This window comes from Balaenoptera physalus, assembly GCF_965194825.1.
Source record: "Balaenoptera physalus genome assembly, chromosome: 11".
NCBI classification, from domain to species: domain Eukaryota; kingdom Metazoa; phylum Chordata; class Mammalia; order Artiodactyla; family Balaenopteridae; genus Balaenoptera; species Balaenoptera physalus.
The window spans coordinates 102920123-102932987 of NC_138896.1; the positions used below are offsets into that span (position 1 = coordinate 102920123).

Below are 12865 nucleotides of genomic sequence, written 5' to 3' on the forward strand. Positions count from 1 at the left end.
GAAACTACACAGTGAAGAAATTGACAAGGTGATCAAACCTGCCATCACAAATGAAGGGCACAAAGATGTCAAATACCTCTAGATGTGATATTCTGAGAAGGACAAAACATCACTTATATAGTATTCTGGCCACGAATGCACAACCTGAACATAATTAAAGGAAACATAGGACAAAGCCAAAATGAGGAACATTCTATTTGGGGAAAAAACCCAACAACAACAAAGACTGTATTCTTTTAAAATGCCAATGTCAATGTCATAGAAGACAAAGAAAGGCGGAGGAATTGTTCCAGACTGAAAGAGACTGAGAGGATATTACAACTAAATTTAATAATGTGATCCAAAACTGGATCATGTACTGGAGGGGGAAAAAAAATCCATAAAGGCCATTACTGGGTCAACTGCTGAAACTGGAATAGAGATGACAGATTAAAGAACTATTTAACAAAGATAAATTTACTAAAGTTGATAACTGTACTGCAGCAATAAAAGAGAATATCTCTTTTCTTAGGAAATACACAATAAAGTATTTAGGAGACAAGATTATACGCCTTATTCTCAGATGGTTTAAGAAAAAAATATGTGTATATAAAGATGTACACACACACAAATACATATACATTAATAAAGAGAGAGAAACAGTAATTCATAAAGCAAATGGGGCAAAATGTTAACAGGTGAATCTGTGTAAAGGGTACATATGTGTTCTTTATGATAATGTTTCAACCTTCCCATAAGTTCAAAATTATTTCCAAATAAAGTTTTTTTTTTAAAGAATGCAAAGCTAAGACTTTTTCAGACAAATAAAAGTGGAAAGAACTTGTCTCAACACATGTGCACTACAAGAAGCATTAAATGAAGATTTTCAGACCAAAAGAAAATGACATCAGATGGAAACCCGGATCTAAGCAAAGAAATAAGAAATACTATAAATGGTGAATGCGTAGGCACATAAAGACTTTCCTTCTCAATTTTTAAAATGTCTTTAAAGGAAAACTGACAGTTTAAAGCAAAAATGGTAACAAAGTATTATGAGGTTTATAACACATAGAAGAAAAATCTATGACAATAAAACCACGATGGAAAGAGTAAGGTCCTTATGTTAAACACATAGTACAATGATATCTGAAGGTAGACTGTGATAAGTTTAAGATGCACGTGGTAAACTCTAGAACAACTGCCAAAAGAAATTAAACAGAGGTACAGCTAATAAGCCAACAGCGGAGATAGAATAGAGAACTAAAAAATAATCTAAAAGAAAGCAAGAAAAGAAAGAAAAAAAACAAAGAATGGACAGGACAAAGACAACATAAAGACCAAGATGGTAGACTTAAACCCCACCAAATAGATTAAATGAAAAAGTTTTAAATGCTACAATTTAATGGTATATCTTGTCAAATTAAGTTTAAAAAGCAAATCCAAACCACACAGGCTTACCAAAAAACACAATTTAAATATAATGACACAATATGTTTAAAGAAAAAAGTGAAATAAGATTATTATTTATGGAATATTACCAGAGACTAAAATAAATATGTCATAATAATGAATAGGTTAATTCATCAAGAAGACATAACAATACTAAATGCACATACACCTAATTATTGAGATTCAAAATGTAAAGAAAACGGAACATACTGAAAGGAAAAATAAAAAATCCACAAATACCCTGGGAGATTTCAATAATCCTCTCAGTATTGACAGAATCAGTAAACATAGCGTAAGTAAGGATGTAGAAGACTTGAACATACTACCTAGCAACTTTACATAACTAACACTACAGATCACTGAACAAAAAAAAACTAAAATTTTCAAGTGCTTAAGGAACACTCACCAAGGAAGACCTAATGCTGAGTTATAAAACAAGTCTCAATAAATGTAAAAGGTCCGAAAGCATACAGAACTGCTTCAATGGAATCAAATTAGAAATGATTTTAAAAAAAGATATCTGGGAAATATTCAAATATTTGGAAATTGAAAACATTTCCAAATAACCCACGGATAAAAGAAGAGATCACAACAAAAATTAGAAAATATTTTAACTGAATGAAAAGGAAAATACCAGAGAAATGAAAGCACATGGCTACATAAAAATCTATAAGCCCATGTTTATAGGAGCTTTATCCAGAATAGCCAAAAATTGCAGACAAGCCCAGTTGCCTATTATTAGTCATTTAGTCATCATTTCAGCCAAAATCTAGAACATTTCCTTCACCACCAGAAATTCTTCTGCCCCACTGCAGTAAATTCCCTCCCCCTTACCCTAAGGCCCTGGGACATACTGATCTCTTCTATGTCCCTATAGTTTTGCCTTTTCTAAAATGCTAAATAAATGGAGTTTTAAAATTATACAGTGTGTTGTCTTTTGTAACTGGCTTCTTTCATTTAGCACAATGCTTTTGAGATTTATCCATGTTGTTGCATTTATCAGTAGTTCATTTTTATTGCTAAGTAGTGTTCCACTGTATGGCTGTACCATGATTTGTATACCCATTCACCTATAAATAGACAATCTCAATAAACAACAAAGCTGGAGGAACTACATTACCAGACAGCAAGATCTATTACAAATTACTCATAAAGCAATTAAGACAGTGCACTACTGGCACGAAGATAAATAGATGACTCAATGGAACAAAACAATGTCCAGACCCACACATATACAGTAAGCTGATTCTCAACCAAGCTGTACCGACAATTCAATGTGTAAAGGATGGTTTTTCAATAAATGGTGCGACATCAATCAGCTATCCATATGGAAACAACAGAAGAATCTCGCCCCTTACCTCGCAACGTATGCTAAAATCAATTCCAGATAAACTGTAGATTGAAAGGTAGAAGCAAAAAGAATAATGTTCTTAGAAGAAAACATGATCTTACGGTAGGCAAAGACAAAAAAGTACTAACCGATGGAAAAATGCAATGAATTGGATATAAAATTTAAAACTTCTACCTCTCAAATGAAGCCATTAAGAGAGGGAAAAGATGAAATTAAAGGAGAAACATATACACACCCAGCAAGATGTGTATCCAGAAAAATTCACGTACCCCCACAAGTAAATCAGGAAACAACAGATCCACAGCACAGAAAAATCGGGCACAAGACTTAACATGGGTATTTCACCAAAGAGAATATCCAGATGGCCAATAACAATATAAAAATATGCTGAACACTACAAGCCATTAGGGAAACAAAAATTAAAACCATAATGAGATACTACTGTGGACCCACCAGAATGGCCAAAAAGGAAAACTGACAATATTGATGTTGTTAAGGATGTGGAAAAACTGGAATTCTCATACCCTCCTGATGAGAGCATACATTGGCACTGAGTTTCTGCCTGTACCCATGAAAGCTGAATATCTGCAAAAACATAATTTGGGGGATAGGTATACGTATCCCCCAATCATGTGTGCCTACGAGCACCAAGAGACCTGCAAAAGGTTACTCATAGCAGCATTAATTCTTAAAAGCCAAAGAGTGGAAAAATCCAAATGTCCATCAGCCACCGAATGGACAGTGTAATATATTTATATAATAGAATATGCTACAGCAACAAAAATTTTAAAAAATCACAACTATACACAAAAATATGGATAAATCTTATAAACGTAATATTGTAAAAAATGAAATCAGACTCAGAAGACTGCATAAGCTACTTATTATTCCATTTATATAAAGACAAAATATAGGCAAAAATAGGCAAAATGAATATATGGTTTGAGAAGTCAAGAAGGTAGTCATCTGTGAGAATGAAGGTAGTAGTGATTGGGAGGGGGCTTCTGTGATGCTGGTAATGATCTGAGTAGTGGTTACAAAGGCACTTTCCCTTTGCTTTGTGATAATTCACCAAACAATATATTTACAATTTGTGTAAGTTTCTATTTGCATATTATACTTTAGTTTTTTTTAAATTAGGCAATTCCATCCATATGCTAATAACTGAAAGAACTCCAAAATTTGTGTGTGGTTAAATGGAAAGAACAAACTATTAAGTAGTATGCATGTAAAATTAACATTTTTATAACAATAATGATTAAAGATCTATTTTTGTGTATAACAATCTTAATAATCTAATGGTAACATTTATTCAATGCTGACTACTTGCTAAGGTACTATGCTAGGACTTTACATGCATTTTATCACTTATTCTGCTCAAAAACACTATGAAGTAGGTAGTATTATAACTCTTACTTTATGGGTGAGAAAACCGAGGTCAGATATAATAAGTAATTTGCCCATAGTCACCCAGTCATACAGCTGCAAAACTAGGATTATAGGCCACGCTCTCTAGATCAACCTTCATATTCATGAGAAGCTGGCAGCAGTGGTTGCCTCTGAGAAGGGAAGGGGGACGGAGAGACGGGCTGAGAGAAAGGCTGGCTTATCACAGGACACTCTAGGTACCTTCGGAAGGAGTACATTTGCATGTCTTACCTATTATCAAAAATGTATTAAAATTTTTTTCTGTGATTTATAACCACTAAGCCACAGAAAACTGCTTTATCCAGAGGATAAACATAACTCATTGTTTAATTACTTTACCTGATTTAGGATGCAGAGCATCACACTGGGCATTGTACATGTGTACAAATTCTTGGTGCCTTTTAATGAGCTGTTGTTTATTTCCTCGAACAGATAAGCCATGCTGTTTTAGCTTTTTCTTTAAATCTCTATCTGAGAGCAAGTTATATACAGTTTTGGGCAGCGGCTTCCTCTTGTGAACAGAGCTGAAAAGGGAAAAAAAGAGATCACTGAGGTTTACTGTGAATTATCCAATGTTTTTCATGTAAAACAGTAATTTACCTTCCGACTCAGTACCAAGGCGACTGGGAAAATAGCAGAACCATTAAGACAAAAACAGGAAAGAGAAGAAGGATCAAATTTACAAATAAAGTTGACAGTATTTTTCTGACAGTGATGCATCTGAAGTGGCAGTGGGACATTCAGATAGAGGGGTCTAGGTGGCAGCCAAAACTTGGAGAAAGTTAGGTCTCAGAGAGAGGCCTGGCCTAAAGATGCAGACCTGGGACTCACACAGAAGGCTTGTGGACTAAATGCTATGAGAAATTAGGGTCATACTTATGTGAACTTATTTACTTCTTCACCTCTTTAAAGCATGCTTTTCCTAAACTTTGCCCATGGTTTCCACACAAATCTCTATAAAACCAGCTATCTCAGGTGATTAGAGTGCAAATGCTATCACGGGTCAGGCTATGGATTTAAGAATATCATCATATACAGCTTCTTTAGAAAAATTTCTGATGCATAGCCAAAACTGCCCGCTTAGGCCTAAGGCAATCATTTTGCAAAAGCACTAGATGAAATAAAAGAAGACTTGTTGGGATGGTTAGCTTTACCCAACTCATTACACCAATGGAAAAAGAATTCAGAGAGTTGATGGGTAGATAGTATTCTTGTGGGATCATCTTCAAAAGAACACAACTGAAAACAACAGCAAGAAACACAGCACTGTTTTTTTTTTTCTCCAACTTCAATTAATTATATTAACAAATATATAAGGCATTAAGCAGTGTACTGGCAAAATCCCCACCTGGCTCTTCACTGTATTTACATAACGAATACAATGATAAGCACTAAGCTACAATTTTAAATATGACAAAGCTCTATCAAATGACTTTCTTATACTCCCTCCAAAACACCAATTAATAAACATTATTTCTTTAGATAGAATATGTAGAAGTCAAGCTACCTAAGGGTATCAATGACTTGAGACAATTATTTAAACAGGAAACTCATAGTGAATTTTAATCTATTTAATCTGATTAGAACCTGGTTCTCTAAGTACATCACCTGGCTCAACACTATGGCAATTAGGTGCTTAATAAACATGTATTCATGGCAGTCACTACAACTGCAATCGTTTTTAAATGAAATATCAAAACTTCAGGTAAAAATTAATAGGAACTTGAAAGTAATAGGTTTATCCAGAAAAACAAGATTCTACAAAAGACCTGCATGTAACCAGCTGGCACAAGGCGACGCTGCTCAAGCTTGAGTGCCTCTCAGAACCACCCGGAGGGCTTATATCTAAAATGCAGTTCTCAGTCGCATGGCCACACCACCCACCGGTTCTGACTCAGCTCTTGAAGTGGAAACCGAAAATCTCTATTAACAAGGTTCCACGTGGAAATCTAATGCAAATGGACCAGAGACCACACTGAGAGAGTACAGTCGAATACAGAACGAAAACAACCAAACATTTCTCTATTACCCAACAGTACCATTCCCTGGCTAGGTTATTTCTTTTATGCTCTATCAATATGGTCTAAAAGCCAGAAGTAACTATATAACTGCAGAAAGACCTGTAAACCCTCAACAGATTACATTTTTCTGAATATTGCTCTTCTTATAATGATAGACAGCCTATTGGACTCTACAACACTGATAAGATTATGGCTAAATAAAATCACAGAAGGTAGCAAGAGCTGAAAAACCTTTTGTAGGAGTTTATACAAGAACACTGTGAGGGACAATTCAGTAAGTCTGTACCTAAAACATTTATTTTATTTTATTAAGGATAGATAATAAAACTTATGACTGTGAAACTCTAATGGAAAACTCTACTGTTCACTGGCATTTACAATGAAAAGCACCAGCAGAAATCAACAATTTCTGTCATGAATTTTAAAATACGAAGGCTGATAAATGTTTCCCAAAACATGAAAATGCTACTTACTTTTCTTCTATGATTTGGTGAAACAGTAATGCATTTAAGGGTCCTCAGAATCTGAGGACATCAAAAGGAAGAGTATTCTTTGAATCAACTCTGATACGAATCTACATAGAATGGGCTAAGGGCTGTCACCCATACTAAAGAAGTGGCCTGTTGGGGTGTTGTGGAGAAACTGTTTTAAATGTCAGAGATTCTTTTATGTGACCAGACCCCAGGACCAGGATGTAACTAAAGAGAAAGGTGGTTCAATGTCTCCCTAAGTGTATCTTCACAAACACCAGCTTTGCAAGATGAGTTATAATGACAAAAAGGTTTTAAGGTCAAATAAATTTACGAATTACTGGATTAAACAAAATCCAATAATTATGTTTGACGAAGGAATTCTCAGAGCCTTCAATACACTAACTTACACAGTGACTCTTTCCCTAAGAGAGAGAGAAAGAGGGAGTGAATGCAGTGCTTCTAAATTGCGCTACAGAGTAATTGGCAGGATTACAGTATTCCACGGAGCCTGTTTGGAACCACTACTGGAATTTGAACTTAATTACACACGGAGGAGTACATCTTTGGATAAACTGACAGAGCTAAGTGTGTTAGAAGAAATACAATGGATGCATCTAGAGAAAGAACAGTCCAAGCAAGATTATCAGTGCTGATTCCTTACTCTTCAAGGAGAAAATGCCCAGCTTCTATACTCCCAACTCACTCTTCAGGAAAAAACATTTCTAAAGAGAAAGGTAGGTCATTAGATCCTCACGGCTTATGAGAAATAATCCTCGTGATGATCCAGCTTTATTCCAAATCTCGACTAACTAGGCAACCTAAAAATCTAAACTTTATTCTCGTCAACAAACGTACCCACTAGGAGTGAGTACTGGGCACGCAGGACCGCACAGGCATCTGTCGCAGAGACCTGTGGAGGGATCCTGGGGCCTGAAGGCCACTGTGGATACGAGGCAGGGACGCAGAGGGAGGTCAGGGAGAGGAGCACAGTCCCCAAGCCCTCCACCTCCATTTTAATGGAACAGGGCCAATTTTCTCTGTTTTATATGTTATGATTCACTGTGCATTTTCACTTGAGAAAAAGGTTGTGCTCAGGGAAAGAAGTTAACTATCAAGCTAAAAACACGACAGTAAGAACTGTCAATTGGTGCCCCCCACTGTAAATTAATAAAGTATCACTGTGCTTTATGTGTTAGCTTTTGTACATTATAACACCCAGAGTTTGTCCCTAGGAACCTGCATTCACTCCAGACTTACTCATAAAATCACGTGACACCATTTTAGCTTTACTCACAAAAAAAACAATAAAATAGTCCAGTCTTATCAGCATGGTTTTTGGCACTCTTCCAAGTTCTTCCAAACAGACCAAACGTAAGAGCCAATCATTCTGTTCATTCCCACCTCCTGGATACGATTAATTTCTTCAATTTCCTCCCTCTCCTTTCCAGATCTCGGAATTATCACCTATTCTCTCCCTCTTCCATCCTGTTTCAGAAGAAGGGTTCCTTCTGCATGTCAAGGATAACTTCATTACTGGACTTTTGATCTCCTGTTCTTTATATCATCTGCTCTCTCCCTGGAGATAGCAGAAGGAAGGAGGCTAAAGGCTTATATAATTGCTATTTTAAAAAACAAACTCTTCCCTGATCTTGCTCCTTAATCCTTCCCCAAACTAACATCTCATCTCTCCTCTTCCCTTCATCACCAGACTCATCTAATTTGCGGCTTCTGCTTCCTTATTATCTTCATTATCACTGATTCTTTAACACCCTGCAGGTTAACTTTGACTACAATTTGATTCCTAACTTACAACTTACATGTGTAACAACAGTGGCCTAGTTTAATAAACTATTGTGATTTTGATATATGAGGGGAGGCAGAATAGTGTGAGTTTAGGTGCAGATACTGGGTTGACAACTTAGTTATCTCACCTGGGTAGCTGGCAGGGACACACACACACACACACACACACACACACACACACACACACACTCTCTACATTTCAAACACACCCTTTTGAATCTGCCCCACAGACAAACTATACAACTGCAAGCTTCTACATATGCAATAACAGAGAAAATCACTGCCTTCAAAATGCAAGCCTACTGGTTGCATCCTTCCAGAACAAAAGGGTGTTAAGAGCAGAGAATTTGACTTTCATTCACCAGTGATTCACCAATGCTTTGTAGAATGCCTGGCACACAGTTATGTGCTTAATAAGTATTTGTTGAATGAATAAATGATTCCATATTTTCTAAAAAAACAAAAAAGACAAAAAAAATACCCTTTTATACCTTTTTTCTTTTTAATTTTTACTGGAGTACAGTTGATTTACAATGTTGTGTTACTTTCTTTTGTACCTTTTACTGTCATGTGTATATAGTATGTCATATGTATATAGTAATTAACTATTCAGAATTTTTGTAAAAGCTAGATTTTACAAATTTAAACTTCTGAACTTCCTAAGAACCAAAAAAAGATTTGATGTGTTCTATATTCAGAGTCTAACCTTGCTTTCTTGGGCCAAGGGCTTTATGGTAGTTCTAAAATCCTAAGAGAAGAAAACAAGTTTAAAAAGAACTGAATTCTAAATCACTAGTTTCTTGTTAAGTCAAATTTTATTAGCATATAATAAAGTTAATTATATTTGGCAAGGTGGGAGTTGAGGAAAGAACAAGGAGAGAGAATGGACAGTTGGCTCATATTTTATAAATCATAGGAGGCAAAAAGCTAAAGTAGCTCAACGGTTATGCTTAACTTTCTTACCTTCTGAGGCTTTCTATCTTCTCTTCACGTGATAAACAGCTGTCTAAGTGTTTATTAATGTGATTTTCTGGAATATGAACACCACAAACAGGACAATCCACTGTATTTTTCAAAAAGAGAAAGAGATTTTATTATTTGTGGAAAGAGCAAAAATTAATATAACCCAGCATCTTTCAGCAACTAAGATAAAAAAGAGAATCCAACCTTAACATGCACTTAGAAAAGCAAAAGAGAAAAAGGACACCTTAGGGCAGCAGGAGTAGAATAGACTGCTTACTGGGTAAGGGCTACATTGTGGAAAGTCACATAATTAGAATCCTGGGCCTAGAAGAAGAGACTGCGAAGATGTTTGGAAATCTGTTTTTTAGAAAATGCTTTAGTTAAATCTTTTCTACCAGGCGTGACGAAGCTATAAAACTGACATTAAGTTTTCCCATCTTAGGACCCATTCATCTTTAGCACCGAAGCAATCTTAACCACCTGAGTAAGATATACCTGCCACAGGAGGAAGGTGAGGGGAGGGTATGTACAGCTAGGGGCATGTGGGATCTTAGTTCCCTGACCAGGGATTGAACCCAGACCCTCGGCAGTGACAGCACAGAGTCCTAACCACTGGACCGCCAGGGAAGTCCCAGCATTTTTTTTTTTAACTGAAGTAGAGTTGATTCGCAATGTTGTATTAGTTTCTTGTGTACAACAAAGTGATTCACTTATACATATATATAGATACATATATCTATTATTTTTCATATTCTTCATTATGGTTTATTAAAGGATACTGAATATAGTTCCCCGTGCTATATAGTAGGACCTTGTCGTTTATCTATTTTATATATAGCAGTTTGTATCTGCTAATCCCACACTCCTAATTTATCCCCCTCCCACTCCCTTTCCCCTTTGGTAAACATAAGTTTATTTTCTAAGTCTGTGAGTCCGTTTCTGTTTCATAGATATGTTCATTTGTGTCGTACTTTAGATTTCACATATAAGTGACATCATATGGTATTTGTCTTTCTCTTTCTGACTTGCTTTGCTTAGTAATGATAATCTCTAGGTCTATGCATGTTGCTGCAAATGGCATTATTTCATTCTTTTTTATTGCTGAGTAATATTCCACTGTAATATATGCACCACATCTTCTTTATCCATTCATCTGTCAATGAACATTTAGGCTGTTTCAATGTCTTGGCTATTGTAAATAGTGCTGCTATGAACATAGAGGTGCGTGTATCTTTTCGAATTATAGTTTTGTCTGGATATATGCCCAGGAGTGGGATTGCTGGATCATATGGTAACCCTATTTTTAGTCATTAAAGGAATCTCCATACTGTTTTCCTCAGTGGCTGCACCAATTTACACTTCTACCAACAACGTAGCAGTGTTCCCTCTTCTCCACACCCTCTCCAGCATTTGTTATTTGTAGACATTTTGATGGCCATCTGACCAGTGTGAGGTGGTACCTCATTGTAGTTTTGATTTGCATTTCACTACTAATTAGCAATGTTGAGCATCTTTTCATGTGCCTGTTGGCCATCTGTATGTCTTCTTTGGAGAAATGTCTGTTTAGGTCTTCTGTCCATTTTTTGATTGGGTTTTGTTTTTTCATTATTGAGCTGCATGAGCTGTTTGTATACTTTGAAATTAAGTCCTGGTCAGTCACATCAGTTGCAAAAATTTTCTCCCATTCCATAGGTTGTCTTTTTGCTTTGTTTATGGTTTCCTTTGCTGTACAAAAGCTTTTAGGTTTGATTAGGCCCCATTTGTTTATTTTTGCTTTTATTTTATTTTGGGCCGCACCAGGCAGCTTGTGGGATCTTAGCTCCCCAACCAGGGATTGAACCCAGGCCCTCAGTAGTGGAAGCTCTGTGTCCCAACAATTGGACTGCCAGGAAATTCCCCTATTTTTGCTTTTATTTCTATTGCCTTGGGAGACTAACCTAAGAAAACACTGGTATGATTTATGTCAGAGAATGTTTTGCCTATGTTCTCTTCTAAAAGTTTCATGGTGTCATGTCTTATAATTAAATCTTTAAGCCATTTTGAATTTATTTTTGTGTATGGTGTGAGGGTGTGTTCTAACTTCATTGATTTACATGCAGCTGTCTAGCTTTCCCAATACCACTTGCTGAAGACACTGTCTTTTCTCCATTTTATATTCCTGTTTCCTTTGTTGACGATTAATTGAGACTGTCAGCATTTTTAAGCAATAAACCATTTTTTAATCAAGGTGTGTATACTGTTTTTGTAGACATAATGCTACGGCACACTTAACAGACTACAGTATAGTGTAAATATAACTTTTATATGCACTGGGAAACAAAAAAATTCATGACTCACTTTATTGTGATATTTGCTTTACTGCAGTGGTTTGGAACCAAACCCGCAATTTCTTTGAGGTATGCCTATACAAGTGTAGTGTTAAAAAGTGGAAACAATCATTCTGAAACTGTTTGATGGAGTTAAGGGACCTGTGGAGGTATCTCAGGGCCCAGAGGCCACCGTGGCAGACAGCCAGGGATGCAGGGGGCGCTCACGTGGAGGAGCACAATCCCCAGACCCTCCATATCCACTTTAACGGAGCAAGGCCGATTTTATCCACTTTGTATGTTATGGTTCACTGCAAGATTTCGCTTGGAAAAAAGGTTCTGCTACAGGGAAAATGTTATCAACTTAAAAACATATAATAAGAACTGGCAATTAATAAAAAAAATTGAAAAAGATAAGATATCCTAGGAAATGTAAGTAAAAAATTCACATAGCCATATGAAATTTAAACACTTGAGTACTAATAAACTAATTTCAACCTAAGTTTAGTAACCACTAACAGCCCTGCACTGTGTGTGGTATGGGCGTACCAAAAATATCTAAGACAGAGTTTCTACCTAAAAGGTGTTCTGAACTTCACTGGCAAGAAGACATGGAAACAAGAGGATAAACAAGCTGACCTAGTCATCAGAAAGTTAAGCAAACTATACACAAGACAGTCCAGAAAACAAGTGCTGTAACACTTCAGTAATGTGAGAAACCAATACTATGTAACATAACCGAAGAATGGTTAGACCTGGATAGAGTCTGGAAAGGTGGAACAGGATTGGCAGACATCTTTAGCAAAGGGGCAGGTAGTAAAGATTTTAGGCTTTGGGGGCCAGATGGTCTCTGTCACAGCCAATAAACCATGGCACGTAGCATAAAAGCAGCCACAGACAACAGGTAAACAAATGGACATGGCTGTGTTCCAGTGAAGCCTGGTTTACAAAAACGGGTGACAAGCCAAATCTGGCCTGCAGGTTGTACTTTTCCAATCCCCGAGTGTTTTCAAGGAATAGTGGGGAGATCAGCTTGGCTATGGCAGAAGGATTTTGAGAGGGAGAGGTGAGAAATAAGGTCAGACAGCTACG

The 12865-nt window shown here is 36.5% G+C and overlaps 1 protein-coding gene across 10 annotated transcripts in view; it reads right to left on the minus strand.

The window, feature by feature from the left end:
* The window catches only part of RAD18 (RAD18 E3 ubiquitin protein ligase), a 106266-nt gene that overhangs the window by 57895 nt on the left and 35506 nt on the right, over window positions 1-12865 (minus strand). For all 10 annotated transcript variants that reach the window (XM_082415596.1, XM_082415598.1, XM_082415591.1 and 7 more), the window contains 2 exons: window positions 9468-9567; window positions 4547-4731 (listed from right to left, as the gene is read on the minus strand). In XM_082415596.1, coding sequence (XP_082271722.1) covers window positions 4547-4731; window positions 9468-9567 — 285 coding nt within the window. The remainder of the gene's footprint in view (window positions 1-4546; window positions 4732-9467; window positions 9568-12865) is intronic.